The sequence below is a fragment of the Xylaria bambusicola genome (genome assembly GCF_022495145.1).
Source record: "Xylaria bambusicola strain CBS 139988 unplaced genomic scaffold F5B22scaffold_62, whole genome shotgun sequence".
In the NCBI taxonomy this organism is placed as follows: Eukaryota; Fungi; Ascomycota; class Sordariomycetes; order Xylariales; family Xylariaceae; genus Xylaria; species Xylaria bambusicola.
Genome location: NW_025953615.1, coordinates 47,556 through 62,946, shown reverse-complemented (window position 1 = coordinate 62,946; position 15,391 = coordinate 47,556). Strand labels below are relative to the sequence as shown.

Below are 15,391 nucleotides of genomic sequence, written 5' to 3'. Positions count from 1 at the left end.
AGCCTGAGTCGCATTGAGTCTTACTTACATTGCACTTGGCTTACCGAACTGCACAGACAGAGTTCTCCAGACAGATCGAGGCCATTATACATTATATGGAGGTACTATTTCTGCTGAGACAGGACTAGATCCAGCAGCGACTGGCCTACCAGGCCGACAACTGTAACGTTATCATTTCATCAGCTCAGGCTAATTATTTCTACTGCAGAATATAACCACAAATACGGCTAACAGTAGGTAAAGGCATTTACTTAATTATAACACTCATGTTCAATAGCAAGCTGTAGTGTTGGTGGTAGAAGAACAAGTAGTCCCAGGTCTCTTGGCTCTCTTTGCCCTTTTGCCAAGTCCGATCTGACATGAAGACCCTAGGAGGGAAGGGGATACACGTACGCTGCGCCGCGCGGACTAGGCGAAAATGCACGTAAACCGCGCCACTGGGTCTCTCAGGGTATTGCCTCTGGGACGTGTGATGTACGACAAGCAGTAGCCCAGCAGTCGTGCGGACGCGGGCCATCTGTTTGAGCCTAGGGGCGATTATTGATGATTGCGTTATACGCGATGTTGTATTATCCAAGTAGCTGCTGTTACAGTACCGGTATCTAACAAGTAGTTATGGGAGGTGGTATGGATCCTTTTGCGAACCGCATTCCTCTTGTAGTTCGGCATTGTGTTGAAAGGATCGCGAACTTGAACACATGCCGCATCAAGCAAGAGGATCTACGAGTAGTCCTTGTTGCCTACAGCCTACAGATAACACCTACACCACTACTGTAGCTGCAGTAGATTGTCCAGCAACGAGTTGAGAGCGTGGAGAATGGCTAATAATAGGGACTGAGGTAATCGGTCTCCACCGGCACTTTGTAAAAGACTTTAGGATTTGGAGTTCAAGTACTACTTCAGCACTTAACTGAAGAAGAGACAGTAGATGTAGTAAGTTCCAGTAAGTGCAGCAGTGGGTGCCAAGAGAGCTGTGCCCCAGGTCATGCTTGGGGACGATCATGGATGGGCTCTCCAACTCGCCTACACGTGTATGCAGCACCTTGCAGATATTCACACCCGTCATATTGGCTCAAATGAGTGCTGACGCCTTCCCGTCTACTTACCTACCTCGCCTACTTAGTACCGTAGTGTGTGGGCTGAAAGCAGCTCCCGTCACAGTCACAGAGTCGCAGGAGTCCTTGCAATACAATACAGCCGAGCACAGCAGTAGGCGATAGGATCTGCTGTTAATGCACAAATGCCCGTCCTGCTCCTCCTGTTCTTCCTATCCTATGCGGTCGACAAGCCTACAGGCTATTATGATGATCATTATACCTGCTTCCTTACATATGTAGACTATGATGCGAGGCAGGTAACCACCTTGATCCCGCTGATTGGCCTGTTTCTGCAATTGGACGGTGGCGAATGGCAACACGATACTTACATAGTGCCTACCTATCTCCCTGAGTATGGTCGCTACGATGCCTACTCTACCTACAGTAGGCAGCGTAGGCAGAGGTTAGCAAAATGCTGCGTAACAGGAACCAGTGCCTACTGGTCACTCAAATCCCCAAGTGGCCATGGCATTGTCTAGGATGACCCTGCCGGCGCTTGGCCGCGCCGTCTACACTACTGCAAGTGAGACTAGCAAGCAAAGGCCTGTCCGAGGGCCCACCGACCTCCGCCCCTTGTCCACGCTCTCACCCATTCAGAGGGGCAGATAGGGGAGAGGTGGGATACATGGTATGTTAGAGTACGAGTGAGAATCTCGAGCAGACTCGAGGGGGCCACCAACAGCTGTCGAGGCCTCGTACAGTCTCCGTACGCTGTTGAACATACGGTACGATGCCAGGGCCGAAGATCTGGCTTTCCTTCCCCAGCCCCGACCCGGCTCAGCCTATACTACAGTAGTATCGTGCTCCGAGGGTCGTGAACACTAGTACCAATGAAGATCAAGTGGGCCAAAACTCACCATCTCCATGTCCTGCACCTACCAGATGTAGCAGCAGGTATATACATAGTGTAGGTGTGCCAGGGTGCTGCTCAAAATGCTTTCCCCTCCTACTTCTTGCGCAAGTGTAGTCGTTGTTGATTCCTCCCTAATACATCATATGTCGCTTCAAGCCACCTAGCTGTAGACAGCCGACTCGTTCGTTTGGGGTTGCTGTATGCCTACGGCAGAGGTGCTTCGTCCACTCACAACATCGGAGTCATGGTCTACAGCTGAGCATCTCTAATAACCGATCGATCGCGCCGCTGTCGCACCGATTACCTTAGAAGACGATTGTCCCTCCTAAAGCCATTAGGGAGAGGTCTAGCTAGCACCCCAAAAAAAACCGAGTCAAGCCCTGGGAAGTAATACCATCGAAAACTCGCCAAAATGGATTTCAGTCAGTCATTAGACGAGATGCGCAGGCTTTGTCTCCCACCCTTCTTCGATGAAGAATCTTTTCCCACAACAGGAGGGTGTAAGTGCAGGCCACTCAAATAACTTAGGCTTAGGCCACCCCTGACGTAATTATCGCAGACGTTACCGGCAGACTATGTTCGAATATCACGGGCGTATCTTGTTGCTTGCCGTGTCCTTTGACCGACTGGGTCTATCCGGACAACTTCCAAACTGCCACGAAATCCGCAGACTGGATCAACGTTGCTGGTATGGTAGGATGTGCTTTTCTGCTGCTTTCATGGATTGCATTACCTGTGGAAAGAACACATAGACATTACCTGAGTATCTGTCTTACGGTGGCTGTGGTATTCATGAATGTAAGTTGGATGAAGCAGAAGCAATATTCACATCATGACCACTAACGTATTCCCAGTTGGGATTCATCATACCATTAGCAGGGAAACCAGAGCAATGTTTCAACGAAATCACACCTCACGGCCAGGACTCAAGCTCTATATGTGCTGCTTCGGGGGCCTTTCTGCTCCTCGGTGGCTGGGGTGGTGTCTTATGGGTTTTCCTGAGGGCACTCTCTCTTCATTTACAAATTTGCTGGCAAATGGTGGTAGGACGGAATTACATGTGGTTTTCTCAGGCTTTGGGCTGGGGCATCCCGATCGTTGGGCTTGTTCTATTGTTGGTCTTTAGCGGCGTCTCTTTCCGATTTGGCGCGACATGCCATATCAACCACGAAAATAGCTTGGCGGATTTTTGGATTCCCCTCCTCATCTTCTCTGGTCTGACAGTGTTGATCCAATTCGCGACTTTTGGCTACTGCATCAAGGTTTATCTTGCATCTCTCGCGGACAGCGCCGAGTCCACGGAACACTCTGGAAGGCCATCTTACTCTAACAGTATTCGAACCATGACTCCTCGTCAGGCCTATCGACGTGTCCGACGAGTTGTACAGCTTCAATGGCGGGGCATCGTGATCGTGTTAATTATCATTGCTGATGTCATTTTCTTTGCTGTTGTCTTTGTCTTCCTTGACAGCACTGTTCAGGATATCAAGACTGACCCGATCAAGGCGCTACCGTGGCTCAACTGTCTTGCTACATACAACGATAAACATGAATGCTTGAATCTAGTTCAGCCCTTGGTTGTCAACCTACCGACAGTCACCGCGGTGCTCGTTCTTCTAGCAGTAAGACGACAGCCTTTCTTCAGCGCACTGTCCAGATGCTAATGTTGAATTACAGATGAATGGCCTGTGGCTCCTTCTAATACTTGGACGCTGGTCCATGGTGACCGGATGGTTCGAACTGGTTGCAAAACTTGGCAGCCGTAGAAAGAATGAATTTGTGTCTGTTGACGCACGGATGGATCTTAAGAATGATCCCCGTTCCTATGAAATGTTGGACCGCGACTTGACCGGCAAAGACGAAACATCACTGACTCCAAATAGCGCGATGTCACCGACGTCTCCCGCCTCTCCCGGCCGCAAAACTCCCGATTACTTCGGGCGCACCACACCGTATAAGCCTCATCAACGATCGTTCTCATCCCCTCGAGTCCCACAGAACGTCCGCTTTGAAATGATGGACACCTACCAATCATCATATCCCTCCCCGCCAGCGCCCACACATGCGCCGTCACCCGCCATATCGCCCCAAGGCTACACAGGCTATGGTAGCATGAATCCCCTCGGGATGAACAGGATAGAAACACAAGAAAACACGCGGTATAGCCCCGCAACTTATAGCCCGCCCAAAGGACCCGGCCACGTATTCATATGAAACCCACCATCGTCAAACTAACGACGACTACTCCTGCGACGACAACGAAGCAGCTATGTATATTTGCTGTGGTCGTGTCACACTACGACTGGCATTATGAACTATTTTGGAATTCGCATGAGCGAAAAGGAACCGTATTCACTTACCTTGAGCGTGGCGTCTGGCGGAATCTTTTCTTTGTCTTTTTGCCTATTTTGCGCGGATCATGTACGGCTAGGAGGTATTTACCAAACGGCGGTGTATATGGAGTCGGTCTCTTTCGCCTATAGCGACTGCTGCGACTGTTAAAGGATTTTCTACGAATGAAGAAGGGGAGCTATATAGGAACTGGCTGGGTAATTCCAGCGACCACGAAGGAAACCACGATATCAGGACACTATTCTGGACATATGGATGTACTATGGCAGTACAGGTATGCATCGTGTGAAATAAAATCCACGACATTGGCACGGTAAACGGCGAGGGATCCAGACCCGGGGACCAAGACTAGGGCAGGCCAAGTCGAGTCGGGTTTGAGGAATCAGCACGAAAGGCGATATTCATGTAATATTGTACATAGGTAGCCAGCTAGCTGAATGGAAGCAATAATCGTAAGAGATAGAGAAGCGTCCGAATGAATGTCATGGCTTACCGATGACACAATGTGCACTGCTTACACCAGGTTACATGGGTATACCCAGCTCACGAGCAACGCGTATCTGAGACAAAAAACCACCATCGATCGCGTGGGGTGACAATATAGTATCTGGGGTAATACAGTATGTACTACGAAGTATGTATGATAGGTAACTTACGATAGGTAGACACGGACCTCGAAGGGGGAGAAGAAGACCTGCAGAAAGTCCTCGAGCCTGCGCCATCTCGTTGGCTGGATGCAGGTCAGATCACCTCCCATGCAGCAAAGATTCCTGCCCGCTCGCTAGCCAGTAGATGTCCCTGGCTCTGGCTCGGCTCTTTCTGCCGTACCTCACGGAGCGAAAGCACGAGCATGCAGGTCTCAGGCACCAACTGCAGGTACAGTCCAGGCCTTCTTGGGGTCAAGGTTGATCGAGCCATTGGAGGAGCACGGCGAGGAGGGTTAGGTAATAGTTTTGCTGCATATAACCTGCAGCGATATAGCCTTATACCCTGTAGCTGCTGTGGATAGGCAATTCTGCCTACACGACTCGGCTAGAACTCGCCAACCAGGTGCCATTGTCGAAGAAAAACATGCTGTTATTATCTGCAGTTGCACATATAGATGTGCACAGCACGAGAGTACATATACTCTATGTATAGCAGCGCACGTTCCTATTCGTCAACATGGGATTGTGAACTCGTAAGTTATTCCGTTCATATTTGTCTGAACATGTTGATATTTTCCACTTAAAGGCTTGGGCTGAGCGCTTAATTCCTTATTGAATGCTACCTGGGGCAATAAAGGAATGTGAGGTTGAGCTCACACCGAGAATATCCGGAAGAAGAGCAGCACTCTGAATCCTTGGCCAGCCAGTGGAAATAGGTAATCAGATGATCAGCCTCCGTCGACTCAAGAGCAGAATGGCGCCAGCTAGCAGAGTTTTCACTTCCAGCCAGCCTTTTGTAGACCAACCACTCCATCTCACGTCAACCCCCTTTATCAGCCCCTTTCGCCCCCCTTCGCCCACTCCCACCACGCCTAGAGGCAGTCATTCTTTAGCCCCCTTGTGCGGTAAGACATTGGCATTACTGTCTGTTTGACCTAATGTTGGACAGCTATCTCACATCTCGCTCAAGAGCGATATGGACTGAGTAGCAGCTGTGCGAGACACGACCTCCACTTCCAACTCCTTGTCCGACAATTGACTTGAATGCCTGTATAACACCAATCTCGAATACGTCACTCTGCCGTGGGCACTCTGTACTGCATTTCCCGGGAGTTACCGGGCAGCCCTTCCACCCCACCCTTGATGAGGCTCAGCACACCTACTGCGCTAACCATCAAGAGATTTCAAGGCCAAGGCTTGAAGCGAGGAAAGTATAGAGCTACTCCGTAATTCCCGTGAACATAACCCTGAGTGTCTCATGGCAGCACGCGAAGGCTGATTATGTTATCACATCCCTTCTGACGATGTAGGTGCTTCAACGAGGCTAGGGAGACGGGGGCGTTACCAGACCTCGTTCTCACCCAGGATCCGCAGAGGCTGCATAACTGATATTGCACTTTCGATGCCACCATCTTAAAGACAGCGCCGACTGCAGGAATCAGTGGTCAGCTATTGTCACATAGAGCCAATTGTGATGGTCTCGGCCGTGCCGAGGGCCTGTGAGACATCGCCTGTGGTCTTTGGGTGGCTAAGACAAGATGAAACGACAGAAAGGGTTACGCACTAGTGGTCTCGACGGTATCAGCACGTGTGCAAGGTGAGACAGTACCACCTTGGCTAGGCTAGGGTTGCGATTGACGCACACAGTGAGACCAGTTTCGTCGCATAGGAAGGCGAGTTCGGAGTCATCAACAGATCTCTGTAGCATTGCGGTCGAGCCTCCGATTTTGCTTTTTGTGAGAAGGTGACCGCTCTTGTATGAGGCATTTAAGTAAAAGCCAGCTATCAAGCCTCACGATCAGCGTGGCAAGAGTGTCACCCGCGAGGCAAGAATACGCTCGTCTGGGACGGTCACGTTCGGCCTAGGAACTTGTATCGCCTCCCACAACAGATCTTCATCGAGGAAAATATAGCCTAGATGATCAGCCATACTGAGCTTGATTGCCTGATCCACGGCGTCCCCTCTCCCACTTGTATCAAAGAGACAGTAGCTATGATTAAGTAGCAAATTTGAAAAAGGGACGCAGTCCTGACCTGGAATTAATGAGAACGAAATTGAAATAATCTCAAATATGTAGATGTCTATTTTGTATTGATAACCTCCTTAACTATCATAGGACAACGTACAAGTTAAATGTCAGATTATTTTGATGCATGGAAAGGTTTCTTTTGAATACATACGCCTATCATAACCCGCTTATTCCCTCCGATAACTCATTCGAAGTTGCTTATAAGAATCGGCGAGCTGCCATATGGGAACAGATAATAAATGTTGTTTGAACGTGAAGCTATAAGTAAAGTAGCTGTATAGCCTGGTTGCATATAGCTGTAGGTTATTATCTATTTGTTCACATGGAATTGCAAATGTAAATCAGAAATTTTCTTAACAATATCACCTGTCTGATAGTTGATGGGAGTGGAGGTTCCAGATAGACTCTCAGCTCGATGCGTTGTCTTAAAAACAAGAGGATATCTACACCAACGCATCTCATACATATATACACACCCGACTCCTCCCAATGGCTCATCTTGAGAAATGTTGCAGGCCTTCGGTGTCGTATCAGATCAACATGGTCCGTTGGATTTCTAACTCTGATTAGTGATGATATGGCAGATCCTATGGGTAATATTCCAGTAGAATTGTTCTTGAATCCATGGGTGTGGTGTGTTGATGGGATGAATCTACATGATTAGGTACCCACTAGGTACCTACCTACCTTAGCGCGCCAGGGGGGGGTAGGAAATTTATGTTAGATATTCTCTGGAATGAACTCATTATGTTTAGCTCATTTGGTTGACACACAGCTGTTTAGATTAAAAGTATACCTACATTAAATTATGTTAGCATTCTGACAGTATTTTTATTAGAAATGACTTTATTTCGAAATTGTGTTCATTTTCCAACATGATTCCAACATGGTGTTGAACATCATGTTCTATAGCCCCCTATAGCCCCTACAGCCAGTCAGTACAGCCAGTCAGTACAGCCAGTCAGTACAGCCAGTCAGTACAGCCAGTCAGTACAGCCAGTACAGCCGTAGCCGTACAGACCTAGCCGTAGACTTCGAACTTAGTCAAATTTCAGACCTAGCCGTACAGACCTAGCCATACAGACCCTAGCCATACAGACCTAGCCATACAGACCTAGCCATACAGCCAATCCAATCATCACCACCTTCAAGGATAATCGCTGCAAGGATTAATCCAATCCAATCTACCACCACCACCACTACCACCACCCTGAAGGTTAGGAAACCTATCGCAATCGCTTCGCAGTTCAGGACTTTAACGGAAGGTTTCGTAGCCTTCGTTAAATACTGTAGGGGGAAAGGATTGAATGAATATTAAGCTATACAATAGTTATACGTCAAACATGGCCATACATTAAAAATGCATTTTATTCAACATATGTTCAACATATATTTTATTAAAAAATATAATTTAAAATAAAAGGTACATTAAAAATATAAAGCTTTTATATATAAAAGTAAAGTACTTATTATATTTTGCTATAGCTAGCTTTATATAGCTGTATTAGGTTGTTATAACCTAACAACCTAGCTGTGACCATTTTCCTACCCCCCCCTGGCGCGCTAAGGTAGGTAGTAGGTACATTGTCAGTACCACCTGCAATCTGGACCCGAGTGTGGTTATCGATTATCGATAACAAGCTGACGCCGGGTAGTGGGGCGCCGTACAGATGGACGTCACCTCTACTTGTGCATTGCAGCATTGCTGACGCAGCTGGTGTTAATTATACACGGAACGCCATTCTTTTCAGTATCTTCACGGTTCGCAATTACTAGATATTATCATCGTATCTGGCTTATCCCGTGCCTTGTCTATGGCTTCTTAAAGATCCCTGGTTTTTTTTGGATGGGATGATGGGTTCTGTACCTGCATTATTTATGGTTGCTATCTGTTGCTAACGAGAGAGTCCATCTCCTTGAGCTAAACGAGTCGTACTGGATGAGACGCTACGCTGACAACCTCTAACTCCGTGCCCATCATGTTTCAATTAGTATTCATTTCTTTCCTCATCGTAGGTGGCTTTGTCGGCTATGTGTGGAAGGCAGAGGCCGCCCTCAAGCGACCATGGACTCCCGACGCTGGCGCCGAGCTATTCAGCCAACGGCCTCTCCCTCCCTTCATCGAGGAATCGAGTATAACGACCTACACTATGCCGCTACGGACCCAGGGGCGCGATATTGTCGACACCACAGGCCGCCGCTTCAAATTGTCCAGTGTTAATTGGTATGGCGGCAGTGACGAGCTATTCATCCCCGGCGGGCTCGAGATTCAGCACCGCTCCGTTATTGCCGCCAGCGTCCGGAAACTCGGCTTCAACAGTGTGCGCCTCCCCTATTCCGATGAAATGGTCATCACAAACCCGTACATACAGGACCGACACCTAAAAGCGAACCCGGACCTCTTCGGCCAACGTGCCTTGGACATTTTCGCTGCCGTCGTCGAGGCTTTGACCGACGCCGGCGTCGCCGTCATTGTCAACAACCACATCACAACCGCAACCTGGTGTTGCGGTGCAGACCCCTGTGATGCCGGATGGGCAAACGACCACCTCGGGCCCCTGTGCCGTATCTCACAATCTGAAGAGGACTGGATACAGCACTGGGAGACTGTCATGGAGCGCTTCGTTGATAACCCCTATGTCATTGGTGCTGACCTGCGCAACGAGGTGCGCGGTGTCTGGGGCACAATGCCGTGGAGTCGCTGGGCGACGGCTGCAGAAAAGTGTGGCAACCGACTACTGAAGATGAACAAAGACTGGCTGATCATAGTCGAGGGGACAGAATCGGGCAACGACCTCTCTGGTGCGCGGACACGCCCAGTGGTGCTCGACGTCCAGAATCGAGTTGTCTACTCCGCCCATGTCTACGCTTGGTCCGGCTGGGGAAGTCGAGAAGGGCGGTTTGCTAAGCGCAGCTACGCCTCCTTCATCCAAGCCATGCGCAAGAACTGGGCATACCTTATCGAGGGCGACGTAGCCCCCGTATGGGTTGGCGAGTTCGGTGCCCCACGCCACCCAGGCGAGGGTGACGCCAACTACTGGTCGAACTTGCTTCGATATCTCAAGCGCATCGACGCTGACTTCGGATATTGGGCTATCAACCCGCGCAAGCCCCATGACAATATCAAGGAAGGCTACTCCATCATCGAGGACGACTGGATCACCCCCATCCTAGATTATCGTATGCGCGACATGACCGAACTCATAAGGGGTTCTGGCCATGGAGCGACAGGCGACTTGTGAAAGTTGGCCTCGAGAAGAGCATGAAATTCCCATTTCTGCCAGAGATACCAGGGCCACGCCCACGAATATCTCCTTCGCATACTCTTTCCTATACGCATATACCCGAGTAAAGCATTTTTCACGGTTCGGGAACGGACCATTAGGTTTCTTTGATTTGGCTAAATCATGGGGATAGGTCGGCGAAGAGTATTGGGTCCCAAGATGGCGACTGGATACCCCCTCCTACAGCGTTTACACATACCAATTTGGCAAGTTAAATATAGAGCGAAGATCAGGAAAATTGCGATTTTAGGATAGACGGGTTTTATCCAAGTGGGGTATGATTTTGAGCATGTCTTACGTAGCGAGGTGAAGGTTTATGACCTTACATATGTATATACTACATTGGGTTCGTCGATACGCTGTTTTTGAGAAACACTACTATAGGCTTTTGACATAAATTGACAAATGTACTTTACCTATATTTATATGGATCTACCTTATTGGCAAAATATGACTGCGGATCTTCCGATTGCTGATTATATTGCTGGCCGGTCGGTACTGCAGTGACTTGACAGAGTAAAGTGAACGGGTAGTTATAGCACGCCTTAGCAAAAACAGTTGTCAATAACAGGTTATAGAGGCATAGTCTCATTTGGTATGGTTTGTATTTAGATTAAGGGTATCATAAAGCAAAGCAGAGATTCATATTCATTGACTCCGTCATGGCCGTATTCCCACAAAGTGCTTCATTCCGTTGTCCATCCATATTCATCCATCCGTTAGTTCGCTTTATGCATCCCTCGTAAAACGCCTGGGCTCCTGACGCCAAAAGAAGAAGAAGAAGAAAACAACCCAAAAAAACAGAACAGATATCCAACGATCAAGCCGCCGAGGTCACATCTTGTTGCTCTTTGAGCTGACTTCTTCACCGGATATGCACCTCAACCGAGTCCATATCCCCGATATCAGCCTCCTCGACAGTAGTTTCCAAATCCAGGGTCTCACCGTCCCAGCGGATTTCGATATGCTTGTCCTCGCCTATGCCGGCTAGCTTGCGGAAAGCCTTGATCATGTGTGCGACAGTGCTGTACTTGCGTAGTGTTACATTGCGAGGCGGCATGTCCCGCGCTTTGAAGATGACCTTGACCCGGTCTTCCTCTTTCTGCGACGCCTCCGCGTCCGCCGCCTGGCCATCGTTGTTGCCCTGACCATTGGCAGTATCGTCTTCATCCCACCACTCACCCATCTCCCGACGCTTGCGGTCCCGTTCCTGTTCCTGCTGGTGTTTTTCATAATCTTCTGGAGACCACGCCTCGAAGTAAACCTTATCCTTCCCCACATAGCCCTCAGGCCCGTTGCGCCCGCTGTGGGTGTTGTCGTGTAATCGGCCGTCGACACCGCGCGGGCGGATCCCCAATGTCTCGAGTTTCGTTGTGTAGTAAACGCGGTCGCCGCGCCAAGTGAACACCAGCTCAGATATTAACTTGTGCGGGTATTTGGTTTGGCTCTTCTGGCGCTCTTTGAAGGTGTCAAATGCAATTTGAAGTGCTTGTGTTGTGCGGACTGTGCAGCACAAAACCTTGGCGTCCGAGAGTGCAGGTGCTGCGATCATAACGGACACCGGTGCATCGTCATTGACGCTGGGATTAGGCAGTTCATTTTTCCCGTTACTAGCTGCTGAGGATTCGCGTGCAAGACGTGCCTCTTTTGCCTTGCGCATGCGCTCCATTGCTGCCTTGATGTAGAATTCCGATGGATCTTCACCTTCTCCTCCTTCAGCTTCCTCCTCGTTCTCTTTCTTCTCCTCCCACATTTCAATATCTGAGTCACCCTCATCAGCTACGGCCTTCCCCTTTCCTTTAATTGAATGCCTTCCCGAGCTCGTGCCAATAATGTTTGAGCCGCGTCTGGTTGGATCTTCGTCATCACTGCTGTCTAGAAGAACGACAGGTGCCTCCTCCGGCGTCGATACGCGCGGTTTGCGCGCGGTTTCTGGTTCGCGCGAGTTTCTCGGCACAGAGTCGTCGCGCCTGCTACTTGAACTGAGCGGACTAGATGGCTTGTGAGGTGTTTGAGGTTGGTCGGAAAACACATCATCATCTCCTTCGTGAGAAAGCAGAGAATTCCGGCGTCGTTTCTTGGCCGAGTCGCTCTCCTTCTCTCTTTCCTTAGCCTCCTTTCGCCTCTTCTCACGCCGTGACTCTGCCTCGCGAGCCTTGGCCTCTTCTTCTTCTCGTTCACGTGCCAGTCTCTCATTGCGCTCTTGCTCGGCTTTCTTGGCCTTCTCTCGCGCACGTCTTTGCTGATCCTCGACAACAGTAGGGAAATAGTTTTTCGATTGACTGAACAGCGCTAGACCATCGTCGTCGGCAGCGGGTACGGCGTCGCCTGGGGGTTTTGGCCTTGCGGTGCGCTTGAAAGGTAGAGCGCGCTTAGCGGGTGCAGGCTTCTGCAGGTCGGCCATGGCGATTTAGCCTCTCTCGCCCGCGCTGAGCTGCGATTCAAAGAGCGGGATGAGAAGCTCAAGATGTGGGATGGGATGCGATCGAGTACATATATTGAGCGACTGCTATGAGTACTGTAAGATGATGCGAATGAATGAATGTTTGCCTCTTGGATTAAGTTAAACAATGGAAGTGGGATGTTCACGCCGATATACCCTGGGGTACTTAGCAGTTAACTCAGCAACTGCCCCATTGGTAGGTACCTATAAAATACCTAGCCCCACGTCGCTTAAGCCCACTGCAAGCCCCATCCACCCCGCTGCTTCAGCCCTGTACTACCTAGGTACCTACCTAAGCTATACCTAGGTAGCCTCCAACCTACTATCATCAATCTAGATTCTTGTTTAAGAACCTACACTTGGGAGCCTCACCCATCTGGCACCTTCATCCCACCTTTCCGGATTCCCATTTCTCACGACCATACATCATGGAGAACGGCACTCAAGGCGAGGGAAAGGACCCCTCCAGCTTCCTCTCCGAGATCATCGGAAACGCTGTCACTGTGAAGCTCAATTCTGGAGTGGTTTACAAAGGTAGCTAGCCTTCTCATGTTGCCTGACTGGCGACCTGTGAGACTGACTTATGCGTGTAGGAGAGCTGCAGTCGGTCGATGGATACATGAACATTGCTCTGGAGAAGACCGAGGAATACGTCAATGGCGTCAAAAGAAGGACGTATGGTGATGCTTTTGTGAGAGGCAACAACGGTGAGTGGCTCTGGTGTGTCACCCCTCGTTTAATCACTAACCACGCTGGTAGTCATGTACATCTCTGCCGATTAAAAGCAAAGACCCAGAAGGAAATGGGTTGTGGTCTACTCGCAGCTCTATTGATGAGACTCTATATGGTCATCTAGAAGGGAGCAACCACCAAGCCCTATCTATACCCTTGGGTTGGCCTACCGTTTCGGGCGCGACTCGCTCTCTGCGTTGGGCTTGATGGTATAGAGGCAGTGACAACATCCACCGAACTTGATACGGCGGAGGTCGGATGGGATCATTCAAATGCAAATGGACATCCACCTTGGTGATATATCATTAACCTTAAGAATCGCGAGATATCTATCTATATTCTATCGGTCCACGCGAAATAAGTGACACCGTGGGCAGCAACCTCTCCCTTCTCATTTCTTTCTACATCTCCATCTTTCAAGATATTCCTGAATACCTTGACGGCCGCCTCCCTTTCCCTCCCTTTGAGGACGGCGATTTGGCTAAGTGTATTAATCCGAGCCCAAAGCGCGTCTTCGCTTAACCACTTTGTCCATTTGACACTGTTCTCTCCAAGAGGAAGGCTGAATCTAGGAAGATGGTCGGTGAACGTATTCTTTATGGCCTGGACCGGGTTTCCCGGTGGTTGCTGCTCAAAAATTTCTTGCCATTTCTTTACTGGTTAGTATTACTAAGCAGACTCTAGGGGTTTGGCAACAGAGATATATACCGAGTGTCGAAATCTAGGCAGACCATCGTCAAACGACAATATGTAATCATTCAGTTTTTGCTCCCATTTAGTTGTCGCTGGCCAGCCTGGCGGCTTGTTATCTATGGAAAGGTTAGATAGAATGAACGGGCAGTATCAGGAAGAAGACTAGGCAGGGTGACGCACAGTCATCAATGTTCCAGATCATGCCCAGGACAGCACCAGGGCGCAAGACACGATGAATCTCCTTCAAAGCTTCGAATGTTGCGAACCTAGTTGAATATGAGTGGCAAAGAGACTTAGGCTAACACAAGGACGAATGACTTACCAATGAAATGCCTATCATTTTTCAGTCTGACCGTCAGTAAAGTGGACGTGATGTACTCGGCACTAGCGCGACACTCAACGTTACCTGGGCTGTGATGCAAACATCCCCCCATTCACTCTCGACCGGCATCTTGTCGGCCTTGCCATTAAGCACCTCGACGCCTGGTAAGTCCTTTTGAGCCAGTTTGTCGCGCATCGGGCCGTGCGGTTCAACAGCCTTGATCGAGTATCTCTCTGGTCGCGCGGCCAAGACCTCGGTGAACTTCCCACCCCCGGATGCTAGCTCGACTACGTTCACCTCATCTTGTCCGGCAATGTTAATGTTCTGGAGAAATATCTCGACAGCTTCGGGCGGATAGTTCGGACGATGCGTGTCATAGGCGGCGGCGTCTTTAAAGCCCTCTTGGGCGGCCGCTGGGAGGTTATTTTCAAGGTCCATGTCTTTCAACTAATTTGTTTCCCAAGTGAGAAGTGGCACGGGGGATTTAGTGAGAGAGTTTCTATTGCCAGGTCTGCCAGGTAAAGTACGGAATTCTTTAATGGCCGTGACACCGCAGGTATTGGAACACAACGTTCGCTGGTATCTGCTGTAGAGCTATAGATGTTGTCCAGATGGCGTCATTTAGAACCAACCGCATCTGCACTCCACACTACCGGTATCCCTTCTAACCCCTGTGCCTTCCAAGCGCCCTGCATACTTAAGTCGTCACTTTACCTACTACTGTGTACCTAGACATGAATCATCATAAACATTTTCTTTTAGTTAGGCCAACAGACCATGGCGATGTCTTATATCTATCTGTTTTTCTATAATACATCATCATCCCTTCGGACATGCAGCGGTACTTACTCTACCTACCAAAGATACATACAAATAAGGAAGAAAAATGTCTACCTACCTCAAGGCTCATAGCATCCTCCTCTCATTAATCTATGAAG

General features: G+C 49.3%; 5 protein-coding genes across 5 annotated transcripts; 3 read left to right on the top strand and 2 right to left on the bottom strand.

Annotated features, from left to right (window-relative positions):
• Positions 1 to 2,362: 2,362 nt before the first annotated feature.
• Positions 2,363 to 4,625, top strand: F5B22DRAFT_660711 (uncharacterized protein; the record flags this gene model as incomplete). The annotated part of the gene is made up of 4 exons (XM_047980315.1): positions 2,363 to 2,450; positions 2,510 to 2,748; positions 2,805 to 3,572; positions 3,628 to 4,625. The coding sequence occupies 4 exons, from the start codon at positions 2,363 to 2,365 to the stop codon at positions 4,162 to 4,164; spliced, it is 1,632 nt and encodes a 543-aa protein (XP_047826336.1). The 3' UTR covers positions 4,165 to 4,625.
• Positions 4,626 to 8,655: 4,030 nt separating this feature from the next.
• Positions 8,656 to 10,738, top strand: F5B22DRAFT_625172 (endoglucanase E1). The gene has a single exon (XM_047976164.1). The coding sequence runs from the start codon at positions 8,959 to 8,961 to the stop codon at positions 10,219 to 10,221; it is 1,263 nt and encodes a 420-aa protein (XP_047826335.1). The 5' UTR covers positions 8,656 to 8,958; the 3' UTR covers positions 10,222 to 10,738.
• Positions 10,739 to 10,828: 90 nt separating this feature from the next.
• F5B22DRAFT_625170 (uncharacterized protein) lies at positions 10,829 to 12,928 on the bottom strand. Its single transcript, XM_047976163.1, has one exon. The coding sequence runs from the start codon at positions 12,665 to 12,667 to the stop codon at positions 11,129 to 11,131; it is 1,539 nt and encodes a 512-aa protein (XP_047826334.1). The 5' UTR covers positions 12,668 to 12,928; the 3' UTR covers positions 10,829 to 11,128.
• On the top strand, positions 12,902 to 13,987 carry F5B22DRAFT_478002 (U6 snRNA-associated Sm-like protein LSm6). The gene is made up of 3 exons (XM_047972212.1): positions 12,902 to 13,240; positions 13,300 to 13,413; positions 13,466 to 13,987. The coding sequence occupies exons 1-3, from the start codon at positions 13,135 to 13,137 to the stop codon at positions 13,486 to 13,488; spliced, it is 243 nt and encodes an 80-aa protein (XP_047826333.1). The 5' UTR covers positions 12,902 to 13,134; the 3' UTR covers positions 13,489 to 13,987.
• F5B22DRAFT_477836 (S-adenosyl-L-methionine-dependent methyltransferase) lies at positions 13,667 to 15,391 on the bottom strand. The gene is made up of 5 exons (XM_047972210.1): positions 14,538 to 15,391; positions 14,454 to 14,464; positions 14,312 to 14,397; positions 14,147 to 14,247; positions 13,667 to 14,089 (listed from the first exon to the last, which is right to left on the bottom strand). The coding sequence occupies exons 1-5, from the start codon at positions 14,889 to 14,891 to the stop codon at positions 13,772 to 13,774; spliced, it is 870 nt and encodes a 289-aa protein (XP_047826332.1). The 5' UTR covers positions 14,892 to 15,391; the 3' UTR covers positions 13,667 to 13,771.